Source organism: Perognathus longimembris, chromosome 24 (assembly GCF_023159225.1).
Source record: "Perognathus longimembris pacificus isolate PPM17 chromosome 24, ASM2315922v1, whole genome shotgun sequence".
In the NCBI taxonomy this organism is placed as follows: domain Eukaryota; kingdom Metazoa; phylum Chordata; class Mammalia; order Rodentia; family Heteromyidae; genus Perognathus; species Perognathus longimembris.
The window spans coordinates 13,526,131-13,539,806 of NC_063184.1; the positions used below are offsets into that span (position 1 = coordinate 13,526,131).

General features: G+C 39.9%; 1 protein-coding gene across 1 annotated transcript in view; it reads left to right on the top strand.

Annotated features, from left to right (window-relative positions):
* Col25a1 (collagen type XXV alpha 1 chain) overlaps positions 1-13,676 on the top strand; it is a 400,930-nt gene that overhangs the window by 239,638 nt on the left and 147,616 nt on the right. Inside the window, exon 5 of the mRNA XM_048333577.1 lies at positions 8,160-8,177. Coding sequence (XP_048189534.1) covers positions 8,160-8,177 — 18 coding nt within the window. The remainder of the gene's footprint in view (positions 1-8,159; positions 8,178-13,676) is intronic.

The following is a 13,676-nucleotide window of genomic DNA, read 5'->3' on the forward strand; positions in this document are numbered from 1 at the left end:
TTCATTTTTTACCTAGTATGTATCAAATACCACGACTGCATTTGTTCACTCTTCCTCCTGCTATTCCTGTACCCCCTTTTGCACCCAAAAGGAAAAAAAGAATGAGAACAAAACACCTACAATAAAAACAAAAATTTTTTTTAAATGTTTCATGCTTTTAGTAGAAAATGAAAAGGCTTTACTTCCATTTTACTGGAGATGCAAAACATACCCAGGTTACCAAACTGATATCTCCTGTATATTGAGAATAGATGCAGATGAAAACCCAAGATAATGTCAACCAGTAGCTGGCTAGCACTCTCAACTGTAAGAATTTTCTATCTAGCTTATAAAACCTATTTTTACTTGGTAAATATTTTTTTTCAAATTTTTATGATCAAACTGATGTACAGAGAGGTTACTTACAGTTTCATACGTTAGGCATTGGATACATTTCTTGTACTGTTTGTTACCTCGTCCTAAACAAAAAAATTTCATTTCCTAGAGTTTGTTTTGGTCAGTAGTATTTTAGATGTTCAGAGGAGTAACCCCTTTGGGTTTCTTTCTTAATGTATCCTCCTCTAGTCTGTTTGTATATAAATGAATGGAGCCCTGTATAAGTTATCATGTTCAGTTAAGTCTTAGACCTAGCTTCCACGTGAGAGAAAATGTGAGTCATTTGTCTTTGTGAGCTTGGCTTACTTCACATAACAAGATTTGTTTTAAGTCTATTTTTCTGCTAATGACATACTGTATCTAATGGATTAGTAAGAAACAATTCCATTGTATGTAGGTATCATAGTTTTGGGACTCATCTATTATAAGGCACCTAGCTGTTTCCATAACCTGGCTATTGTGAAAAGTACAGCAATGAGCATGGATGCGCAAGTGTCTTTACCTTATCCTGACTTGTAGGTAGGTGCCCGTGGCCAGAACATAGGGAAGTTCTATGTTTTTTGAGGAAATCTCCACACTACCTTCCAGAATTGTTGTACTAGTTTCCATTCCCACCAACATTGCAACAGGATTCCTTTATCCCCACTTGAATTCTCAATGCTGGCCCATTTAACTGGAGTGAGATGGAATCTCATAATTGTTTTGGATTTCCTTTATGGCCAGGGATGTTGACATTTTGAGAGAGAGGTATTAAAGTGTTTTCAAGGCTAACTAAAGCAGCTGTAGCATTTATCTAATTAAAAAGAGGATACAGAATCATAGTCCTTACTTTCCCTGGATCATCTCAGCCAAGTCTGTAGTTTGAGCCATCAGCATAATGCAAGTGAAAGCACCAAAGGTACCAGTGTTCCAGGTTCTTATTCCAGCTTCCAGTAAGGGAACATTAACCTTTTTGAAACTTCATTCCTCCAGCTATGAGATGGGAGAGATAATTCCCGATGTTCAGGGTTATTGTAACAAAGAGAGATGACATTGGGGAAGCTCTTGGTGACTCGTTATAGTGAATAGCCACCATAATGATACAACTCCAAGCATGTGGGTCTTGAAAGCTCCTTTCCTCCCCGATTTTAAAGTGGATTTTCATTTTTAGGTTCTGCCTTGCTGGAGCAATAGGCTTTATGTGACTCATACATTATGAATTATGGGTTCCCTGGTGGTCGGGAATCTGCTAGCATGCATTTAATGTAGAACATCCAGGACAGCTGTACAGCACTATGATGCCCATCTTTGAGCACATTATTTTTTTTTAGTGAAATTTCGAGTGTGTATACATTTAATCATGCTGAGAGATGTTTGTAAATTACTTTTCAGCATTTACCCGGAGCAATCAAAATAGCACCCTTTAAAGGATGTTATTAAATATAGCTGAAACCAAATAATTCTACATATACAATGTAATGAAAATTGTTATCGCAATTTTTTAAAAATGTCTTTGTATCATAAGGCATATGCTTTCAAAAAAAAAAAAGCTGAGCAGGTGTCTGTCATCCCAGATGTTTCATGGTTGTTTTATCCTCTTCAATGTGTATCTGTTAGACTCATCATTCATTCACCCCTGGTAGCAATCCTGGTTGTATGGAGTGGTGAAAAAGGTTACTATGTTTTAGACAAGTATGCTACACATTTATAATCAAACTCTAAGTTCTTTATATGACTGCATGAAATAACAGAGCTGTGTTCCAACTTAAATACCTAGACTTACAAAATGGCATACAAATTCTGGGCCTAATAGCAGTCCCCAGTGTATGGCGTGCTGTAACCTCTTACCTTGGGTGTTTGACATCACACCTCTCTGCCTCCTTTTGTGCTCCAAGACCACTTCCAAAAGCGATGGTGGGACGTACATAAAGGTAAATGCATTGAAGTGTACCCTCACATACTGAAATTTGGAGAATATATTTTAAGAATTTTGCCGTCTTCCTTTGAATAGTTTAAACCACTATGAATTCAAAGAAGGTAGAAAATGGGAGTTCAAAGTCACTGACTGAAATTTTTGAGTAAATGAATGAAATACGGAGAAAAATTAGCAACTTAAGTGAGAGCCTACTTAAAAGTTTTCTACCACCAGTAGTGGTGCATGCATGCAGTCCTAACTACTTAGGAGGTTGAGATTTGAGGTTGGTGGTTTGAAGCTAATCTGGGCAAGAAAGTCTAGGAGACTCAAGCAAAAAAAAAAAAACCACAGGAACAATGCCTAGGCTCTGAGAGTTCAGGCCCTGGACCAGCGCGCGCACATGCGCGCGCACACACACACACACACACACACACATATACATACACATGTGCACACACACACACTGAGAATTAAGGTTGTTTTTTTTTTACAAGAAAACTTGACTTTTATTATTACCTAAGTAGTAGTATGAAGCTGCAGCTAAGTTAATAATTATTAAACAACTATCCTGTAGGGAAACATAACAGGTATTATAAATTATGAATAATGTTTGTTTCAGTCTAGTATAAGAGTCCTTAGAAATATGAACAGTTGCTAGGCATTCAGAATTGTTCAGACTTTGCAAACCCATTTTAATATTAAAGCCTATAATTTATAATACTTAGTTTCTTCTGTTGTTTCCCTCTCTGTTGGATCATTTGCAAATCGTTGACTCTAAAATGTAGGATACATTGGTCTATGTTTGAATTGAATGAATTGTTGGCATTGACCCTCTTGAAGTTTCCATACTGTTTCCATAGAGGATCATATGCAAAATAATTTACAGACCTTTCAGATTAATTGTATATGACTTCTTTTAAGTGGGGAATGGTTCCTGTGATCCTCTTTTGCGTCGGTGGGGATTTGGATTGGAACCTTTGCAGTCTGTGAATACTTGAGTTCTGGCTTTATGGTGGACTTACTTTTGACTTGGAAGTGTTTATTCTGCAGTGAAGAAAAGCCAAAATAACCTTTTGTAGAATTATTTCATTTTGAACTGACATTTTCGAAATAAACCACTTCCCAACTAATAGTAATTCTTGCAGTGGTTCTGTAACTATGTCCCTGTCAGCCCATCGGAATAGTTTCAGTTCATGGCAGTTCAGGGATGCTTTTGGAAGCACTTTATAGTTTGAGCCCTGCAATATCAGAGGTTAGAATGTGGTCAGATTCCCAATGCAGGGAGGGTAGGCCAGGCTCGTGCTTGCTGGTGTTGTGTGGGCACAGTGCCCCTGCTCCACGTGCTGGTACTCTCAGGGCTGGTGGCTTTGGGAAGGCTAAGGGGTCCTACCAATGGCCCTCTAGAACCAGATCTCCTGCTCTCAGGACAATCCTCCTGCCAGTCTGGGGGCCTTTGCTGATGGTTTCTGGTCCTACAGCTCCATCTGGACTTCCACTACAAATGTTCTTTTACCTGCTAAGGAAGCAAGCTTCCCACCCAAGTATGTGAATTGGAGAATTTTAAAGAAAGAATAAAGTTATTATACTCATTATCTAAGTGATTTCTTTTTAGACAGTAAGGTTTCTAAAATCTAAAGCATAGAATTTTCTTTCAATTCAGAAGAATCTATTTAAACTCGACTAGGTTAAAACAAAAGAGATGAGCATCGATTGAGTTTTGTTTTGCCAGTTCTGGGGCTCTAACTCAGGGCCTGGGTGCTGTCCCTGTGCTTCTTTGTGCTCAAGGTTGGTGCTCTACCACTTGAGCCACAGCACCACTTATGCTTTTTGAGTGATTCACTGGAGATAAGAGTCTCACGGGACTTTTCTTCCAGGGCTGACTTCAAACCATGATGCTCAGATCTCAGCCTCTTGAGTAGTTAGGATTACAGGCATTAGTAATCAACACTCAGCTTGAGTATTTTATTGGTAAGTTTGAGGTTTTTTTTAATTATTTTTATGACCCTTAAGCAGTTGTACAGAAGAGTTTCAATTCAAGGTGATAGTTTGTGAATACAGTGCATCTTGATCTGTTTCATCCCTTCCATCATTCTCCCTTATCTCTCTCAACCCCACCCATCCCCTTAACTTGCCTGCTTCTATTCTCCCGCGCATGCACACACACACACAAAATATTATGACTGTGTTAACCCACCCAACTTTCTGAGCTCTTGTTGAAATTTCCTTCTAATTATCTTGAAGCAGACATAACACCTTTCCGAGTTACAGGAGCAATTCTAATATTCCCCCTTGGTTTTTGTAGATGAATGGGGTTTTGATTGAAAATGGATCCTAGTTAAAGATCTTTGAGTCTGTTTTCCTCATCGATAGCACTGTGTCTTAAAATTATAGCGCTTGTGTCTTTATTTGAAGAAAGAGAAAGAAAGCCGCCGCCCATCGAAGAGCAGTGACATAGATTTATCACCATTCAGGAAAAGTATCGTGTAGTGAAACTAATTGCCTCAGTGAGAAATCCAAATGACTTTGTCGATTTAGGACAGAGTGCGAGCCCATTCTGGCAACCGTAATTGTGATAACAGCCCAACAAAGAATGGTAGCTATTGCTCTTTAATTGCTTAAAGTAACAGCACATCCTCCAGTGATTGCTCTCCTCGTTTATCATACTCCATGGCTGGCCAAACATCTAACCTCCTTAGAAGTCTTCCTGTCGAGGATCAGCTGTTAGCTGATACTTTTCTACCACACTGTTCTGATTATGGCTTTGCAGTTCAGTGCCTCGTTTGCTTCCTTCCCACTGGTGCCTGCACAGCCCTGGGCATGCCTTGTGTCCCGAAGGACCGTGAATCAAGAGCCCAGAGCCCTCCGCCTTTTCCACAGCTGCCTGTGCCTCCCTGGCTTTGGTCTTTTTATGATTTGACTGTTTCCCTTGGCATGGCCTTGATTGTACTTGATTCACATTTTTATTTATAGAAACCTTTGGGTGATTTGCTAAGAGGGGGAGGAAAAAAGGGGGCCTTTTCAGTGATTCTATTTTTAAAAATCAACTTAAATTATGTTTTGTGAAGGTTAAGCAGAATTTATATATAGTCATTTGAGATGTGTTTTAGAAAACTGAAGAAAGTTAACTTTCTCAAGTTAATTATTAATAACATTCACTCTCCAAAATTAGAATAGACTTGAAAAATAGCCAGTGATGAATGCAAATGTTTTGTTTCCCAGTGAAACACTGAAGCAGCATAAGGACGTTCTGAAATACTTCATTTGTCCTTTAGCCTGTACTAAGTCTTTATCACCCAAGGGTGTCAGTCATCAAGCAGTTTCTGAGATGCTCTTCCTGGTGACTCTGGCCAGCTCTCTTCCTGCCCTGTGTTCCTATGAAGAAAGAGCATTGTCACAGCGAAGATTCACTTTCCTCTGGGCCAGATGGCTCCATTATGACCAGGAGATGGAAGCTACCATATTGCATACTTACAAATGTTGTAGGCGTTTACTAGTGGATAGATTCCCACAACATATATCAAGTAAGAGGACTTGGCACATACTGTCCCTGCCTCCTATGTTAGATTTGCAAGGGTACCCTATGTCTTCAGACAGAGTTACAAATGGGTCTGCTTTGATTTCCTGGGAAGTCTACCATCCACCTACTCTTGTCTTTCATGCACACTGTAGTCCAGTGTAGATGCATGCGCACACACACAGACACACACATACACACACACACATCATAGACCTGAAGTTCACATCATGCATTACTGTGCTTATTGTAGACTTTCAAATGCCTATTGAGAAGTCAACTGTCCAAACTTTTATTGCTAGTATTTGTTCTTACTTTCGCGAACATGAGATTCACAGCACAGTGTATTATTTGTATATAATCACTAATGTATACATTGTGCTAAATCATTTACTTAGTATGATATAGAAATGCCCCATTTACAGTATAAACAAGAAATGTCTCTCAATTGTAGAATGGCCACAAGAACCAGAAAAATCTCAGCCAACTACGGCAAGTGGGTTCTTCTGAAGAGATTCGTTCTGAGCCTGAAGAGTTCTCCATTTTAATTTTTCATATAACCCATATTAAAGATGTGTAATATATTCTGAGACTTTGCAAAAGATTCACATTTATTCTTCTGAGTTGGCATTTGATTTTATTCAGCTCATGGCCCTGGAAGCTTCCATTTACATGTCCGTGGAGATTCTCTACAGAAAATGTGTTTTTCATCTTCCAAGGCTTTCTGCTACCTCAAAAAGCTTTGTCATTCTGGGTTTTGTACAGGGACCTGTGTGGGACATCCAGTGGCCTTGGGGTGGCCTGTGGAGGGGCGATGCTCATTGTGACAGGCTGAGCGTGGCTAGGAAGCTCAGGTGCTTCCTCCCCTAAGTAGTCCTCACCACCTGTGTGGCCCAGCAGGCATGCACACCTCTACGAGCTGAAACCGAGAGGAAGACAGAATGGCCTGCTGCAAACTGCATGTACTTTGCCATCAGACTTGAGATTAAATTCTGTGGTTGGTTTTTCCTCACCATCTATAGGTAGCAAGACCCGTTCGCTTATTTCTTTGAACCTCAGTTTCCCCATTTGCAAAATGCTCCCTCAATCTCCACTACAAAGTGGACAAGAGTGGAAGGAGTAAGTAGGTTTGCTTCCCCTGCTTGGCTTGACTAGCTACAACGTAGCCCGCCACATGTTCAGAGAATGTCCTTGAAAATCACCTGCTCTCCTCATTGACAAGAGAACAAGTTCCTAGAGTAATCCCCAGCCTGGATAGAGGCAGAGTTGTGTGTCAGCTGCTATAGTAAGATTATTCATTGTTTCCATGATTCCTTAAGTCCCCTGAATTTTCTTATCTCAGCTGACTCAAAAATCTAATTGAAGGAATTAAGAAGGGGATATCTAATCAATACTTATTTTCACAGGCAACTGTTTCTTTCCCCTTTTATCTAGAAGCATTTACAATTATGGGTATTTTCTTGGTTGTTGTTTGTTTGTTTTTGCCAGTCTTGGGCTTGAACTCTGGTCCTGAACACTGTCCCTGGCTTTCTTTTTGCTCAAGGCTAGCACTCTGCCTCCTGAGCCACAGCGCCACTTCCAGCTTTTTCTGTTTATGTGGAGCTGAGGAACCTGGGCCTCTTGAGTGCTAGGCTAGCACTATACCACTAAACCTTTGAAATCTTTATCAGCTTAGACAATAAGGAAGAGACATTCAGAATGAGGTTATTTGCCATAATCTACTGACTAACTCCACAGAAGAGTTAGAATGTACTTTGTGAGGCAATGAGATCTTACATTCTTTTATATGCCCCTGGGTTTGGTTGTGCAGTGTAAAGATGTTCACTGAAAGTTAACTGTAAAAATTACTAAAACAAGGAGAAATTCAAAGAGCTGTAAAACTGAAATACTTGCCTCTTTTTTTCCAGTTATCTGTTGATTAAAATGATGTGATTAAACCATGGATTTGAACAATGTGAAGCATCTTACTCTTTCTACATTCTCTTTTCCTAGTTAAAATTTAGAGGATGCTACAACCTTTGAGTCATTTTGGAATTGTATTCAACAAGCCATCATATCAAGATTTTAGATTAATAGCTTAGGGTAAAGATACTAAGATGCAGTGTAACATTTTTCTAATTTCTTACATTTTAAAAATTATCTTTAATTGTACAAAGGAGTTTCAAATCAACATGCCCATTTATGAGCACAATTCACCCTGGTCAATGTCACCCCTAAGGTACAGTATGGTGTCTCAAGCCACCAAGTAAAGCTAAGTTATCCATAGTTGAATATTGTTATCTTCAGAATGAGTTTGTACAGATTTTTCTGAAGTAGTTTAAGTTTTCATTATCACTGTGGGTAACAATTTTATAATTGTTTTTTTTTTCATTACAGGGTCAACCAGGTCCTCAGGTAAGTGAACTCTTTTCTAACAAATTCACTGTGTAAGATTCCCCCCCCCCCCATGTAGAGGTTTTTCTGTAGTGTTTGTAGTTCTGAGCTAGTAATCATGACACCAAATATGTCCCAGGAGGAAAGTCCTGGGGCCCCTCTAGGCCTCTCTAGGGCTGCAGGAGCCCTATCAGCTGTTGGGGCCAGATGGCAAGTTTAACAGTGCACCCCCCTATAATGCAAAACCCTTTAACTGATCTGAGTCAGTGCCACAGGACTTTAATGTGAGACAGAATGACTTGGTTCACATTGGGTATGAGCTGGTTTGCGTTAGGTGCTGATTAATCATGTACTAATCATGTTGTTGTAAATCCTTGTAGCCTTTGATTATTTAGACTGGGATCCTACTAGCTTCTTTTGATTCGGTGTGGACAGCCATAGACTTTGTTCTCCGTTTTTCAATATAAACCAACTGTTGCAGACATGATTTACAGCTCGGCATGAATGCAGTCAACAGAAAATCTTTTGAGCCATAAATCATATTGAAGAACAATATGGAGCAAGTTTGAGAGAGCAGAAGACCATGCCTAAAAGATGGCAGTACAAACAAAAAAAAGTGAAGCCAGGAAAAGTGACTCACACTTGTAAGCTTCACTGTTTGAGAGACTGAGATTGGGAAGATCACAGTTCAAGGTCAGCTGGGGTGGGGGGGGGGGGAAGATTCTTAAGACCCCCCACCTCAATAGAAAAAGCTGTGCATAGTGGCATTTTCGCCCCAGCTATGATAGGAAGCATAAATAGGAGGATAGCGTCCCCAGCTGGCCTAGCCCTAAAGCAAGACTCTATCTCAAAAATAAGGCGGATGTGGTTGCAGGTGCCTAGCAGGTATGAAGCCTTGAGTTCAAACCCCAGCACACACAAAAATTAGAGTTTCAGATATAGCACGTGAAATGCCACAGACTCAGCAGCAGTACCAATTATCGCCTGTCAGATGCTATGGAGAAAGCAATGTACTTACCAATATTGACCTTAAGCACTGTTATGCCTGTAAATCATGATTGTGTATTGAGCTCCTTCCATCTCCCCTCCCCCCCACACACACAGTGTACTGCTTGCTGCTTCTGCCCTAGATTGCTATTTTCATGGTTGCTTTGCAGTCAAAAGCATGGACTACCTACTGTGTGACAATCCCCATATGAACCATTATTTGTAGTTTTTGTGATCTTGGTTTACAAAAATAGCTAAGAAAGAAAAAAACAACATACTTTAGTGGGAAAGTCCCTTTCTTATTAAACTCATGAGGAAAAGATTTGACTTTAAATTAGTTAATTGATCTGGAGGGTAGCAGGTCTCCAACTGAGGGTCTTACACTTATACTTGGCTTTCTTGCCCAGGCTGGTAATGTACCACCTGAGCCATGACTCCAATCCAGCTTTTCTTTGCTAGTTTATTGGAAGTAGAGTCTTAATGACTTTTATGCCTTGGTTGGCTTTGAACTGTGATCATCAGATCTGAGCCTCCAGCATAGTTTAAATAGCCACAAGCCACCAGAACCCAACCTAATTAATTTGTATGGATATATGAAAATACATTCATTATTGGCAACACATTTTATACTCCAAGTTGGTTCAAAGTTGTTATTAGAAGGAAAAAAATCCCACAGAAAATCCAGCCACTGATGGCTCATGCCTATAATCCTAGCTACTCAAAAGGCTGAGATCTGAGGATTGCAGTTCAGTTCGAAGCCAGCCCAGAAAAGAAAGTCCATCAGACTCTTATCTCCAACAAACTACTCAGAAAAAGGCAGAAGTGGAGTTGTGGCTCAAGTGTTAAGAGTACTAGCCTTGGGCAAAAGGAGCTCAGGGAGAGTAGCCAGGCCTTGAGTTCAAGCCCCAGGACTGAAGAAAAAAAAATCCCACAGAAGAAAGTTATAGCATATTCCCTAAATTTAAGTAGCTGTGTTTTTTATGAAACAAAGATAAAATTAAAGGTGCTTTTCATCATGTGTTGTATTTAATCCTCATACCTGTCTATCATCTGTCTGTACATATATGTTTATTATATACAGTATAATATGTGAGAATTAATCGCTCTTCCTTCATTCTTGAGAGTCATATCTGGCTGCAGACCCCTGGCACTTGGCTTCTGCATCAGAAGCTCTTGTACATCTTGGATACATAGGAGCTGTGTTGTAACAGTATACTGGAGTAGGGTTGTACAAGCCTCCTATGAGCCAAAAGAAAGAGTGTAACGTACAGATGGGTTTGTAAAGACCTGGAAAATAGGATATAAAGTCCGTATGAGGAATGAGGGACGAATAGAGCCATGCTATTCCATGTACATATGTGAAAATGGAACCAGGTGGCTTAAGGGGAGAAATAAGGTTGGGAGAGATGGAGGAGAAGGATGGGAGGGGTGATATTGATCAACATGTGCTGCACTCAGAAACTGGCCTGTTGAAATGAAACCCCTTTGTAGAACTACTTTTAAAGGCAAGAAAAACAGATACAACTTTGTTTGGTTTTTTATTTTGTTGTCAGTCCTGGGGCTTGAACTCAGAGCCTGAGCACTGATCCTGGCTTCTTTTTGCTCAAGGTTAGCACTCTGCCACTTGAGCCACAGCGCCACTTCCAGCTTTTTCTATATATGTGGTGCTGAGGGCTTCACATATACGAGATGAGCACTTTACCACTAGGCCATATTCCCTGCCCCAGATACAACTTTGAAAAGCACATTAGGAAAGGAGATGTTAAACAACATAGCTGCAAAAAGTGAAGTACAGGGCTGGGAATGTGGCTTAGTGGTAGAGTGCTTGGCCAGCATGCATGAAGCCCTGAGCTCAATTCCTCAGCACCACATAAACAGAAAAAGCCAGAAGTGACATTGTGGCTCAAGTGGTAGAGTGCTGGCCTTGAGCAAAAGAAGCTCAGAGACAGTGCCCAGGCCCTGAGTTCAAGCCCCAGGACTGCCCCCCTCACCAAAAAAAAAAAAAAAAAAAGTGAAGTACAGTAATAACAAATCTTAAATGCCAGCCACAGTTACTACACAGACAAAAGATAATGAACCAGTGTAAGAAGCTAAGTCTTTATATGCCTGCATCCCTATCATGCTTGTCAACAAAAATTTTAGTTTCATGTATTAAAATAGTTCTAGTGCTTTTCATTTAGTATTCAGTAATTGATATCTTTGCTCTAAGATTTGTGCAAATTATTTTCTAGGTGCACTCCTATCCATCTGTATGTTTCACATTCACCAATACATACTTCACTTTACCAACTCATTTGTAGTTGGAAAATTTCTCCTGCAAAAGAAAAAAAATAGACCCGAAACAAGATTTTTATATGCAAGAACAAATTCTATCAAAAAATATGAACATTTAGAAATGCCTTGCATACAGGGCTAGGAATGTGGCCTAGTAGTAGAGTGCTTGCCTAGCATGCATGAAGTCCTGGGTTCGATTCTCAGCACTACATATACATAAAAAGCTAGAAGTGACACTGTGGCTCAAGTGGTAGAGTGCTAGCTTTGAGCAAAAAGAATCCAGGGACAGAGCTCAGGCCCTGAGTTCAAGCCCCAAGACTGGCAAAGAGAGTAGGAGAAAAAGAGGAAGAGGGAGAGAGAGGAGAGAGAGGGGGGAGAGAGAGAGAGGGGAGAGAGGAGGGAGAGAGGGAGAGAGAGAGAGAGAGAGAGAAATGCCACACATAATAGATAATGCCACACATAATAGATGTGATTGTTGATATTTCCGGTACAGTTACTTTTTATGATAAAACTATAGATCTCTCATTAACACTTTGCTGTGAACCTAATTCTTTTATGCAATTACATTTCTCTTAAAACATCCATGTAATGTTATTTGACCACTACAAATGATTAGTCCTATAGAATGGGCTTATTGTCCTGGGAGTTTATAAGCTTGTAATTTGAGATATCATCTCCTTTTTTTTCCTTGTCTTTCTTTTTGTGTGTGACTTAAAGCAGTATCAATTTTTTTCCCTTAAAAAGTATCATTTTTAGAAGTCTAGATTGTATATTTCTTAAAGCAAAAACTTGATTATTTCCAGAGTTGGTGTCCCAAGTCTGTCATCCTAGCTAGTGAGGCGGCTGCAATCTGAGCAGAGAGCTTCAGATCCAGCCTAGGCACACCAGTGCTTAATACTCTCCAATTAACCAGCCAAGAGCTGGGAGCAGAGGTGAGACTCAACTGGAAGAGCACTGGCCTTGAGCTAAACTTAAGGGACAGCCCCCAGGCCCTGAGTTCAAGCCCTGCTCCTAGCACGCGTATACACACAAACTTCATTATTCTTTTTTTTTTTTTTAACATTTCGGTTGCAGGATTTCCTACACTTTACTGCTGATCCTGTTCATCCAAACCTTGAGCTTTTGCATGTGTTGCTAGCCCTAGGGAAGGGCATGGATATTGTAAAACTTGCTCCTTCTCTTCTATTGCGTCCTTTTAAAGCTCATGAAAGGAGAGGAAGGAAGAGAGTTTGTCCTCTATACAAGACTATTTCCAAAAAACATTCTCCCTCAGTCCTCAAACCCAAGTGTAGTGTACCACTCTCCCCTTGCCAGCCCTGCCTCTGTGAGCTGATTTACCTACACCATTCTGCATCCTCCCGCTCCTTGCTGGCCAGGATTGTGAGAGAGCATTTCATTCCAACACTCCTACCAATCGTGGTTTGTTTCTACAGAACCAAAAGGATATTTCTAGTGCTATTAGGATTAGCATCTTGTGGATTGGGTTGGGAAAATAAACCATATTTATATTATGATCCCTCTGGGAAGATACAGTCAGATTTCTGCACAGCTAACTTCCAAAATCGTCATAAATATTTGAGTTGAGGGTTTGGACATCCTTTGAAGTTTTGTGGGTTTTTTGGTAAGATTTAGACAGAATTGTAGTGATCACTTGTTTCTTGGGTGCAAATGTTTATGTCAATGAGACATGTTGGGTTTTTTTCTTTGCAAAAGTTAAACATTGTTCTCTCTCTCTCTCTTACACACACACACACACATATATGTATATATTACTTACATTAGTTATGGGGATATTTAATTGCTTCATTTCCACATGTGTTTACAATGTATTCTAATCTCATCCCGTCTATTACTCTTCCAGCTTCCCATCTCCCCCTTCCTAAAGAACAATTTCAGCAGGTTTTATGGTTCTATTGTCATAGCTGCGAACAATTTACTTCTACCATAGTCATCCTCTTAGTCCCACATCATCTTATTTGCAGCATTCTGTCATAGGACTCTTCCTTACATAATAAGAAATTCAATTTTACTTCTAGGTCATACATTCCTTCGTAAGGGCTTCCAGATTAATAGGACTTTTTTAATACACTGATGATAAATAAAAACAAGTTTAAAAAATGGAAGTAACTTATTATTCAGTGAGTGATTCTGGTCATCTTCCTAAAGCTGAATGAAGATGGCTTAGAGGGAGTTAGAATGGATGCTTAAGAGCATGTGAAGCAGACTGGAAAGTGTGATCCAGCCACCAGAGTGGCACAA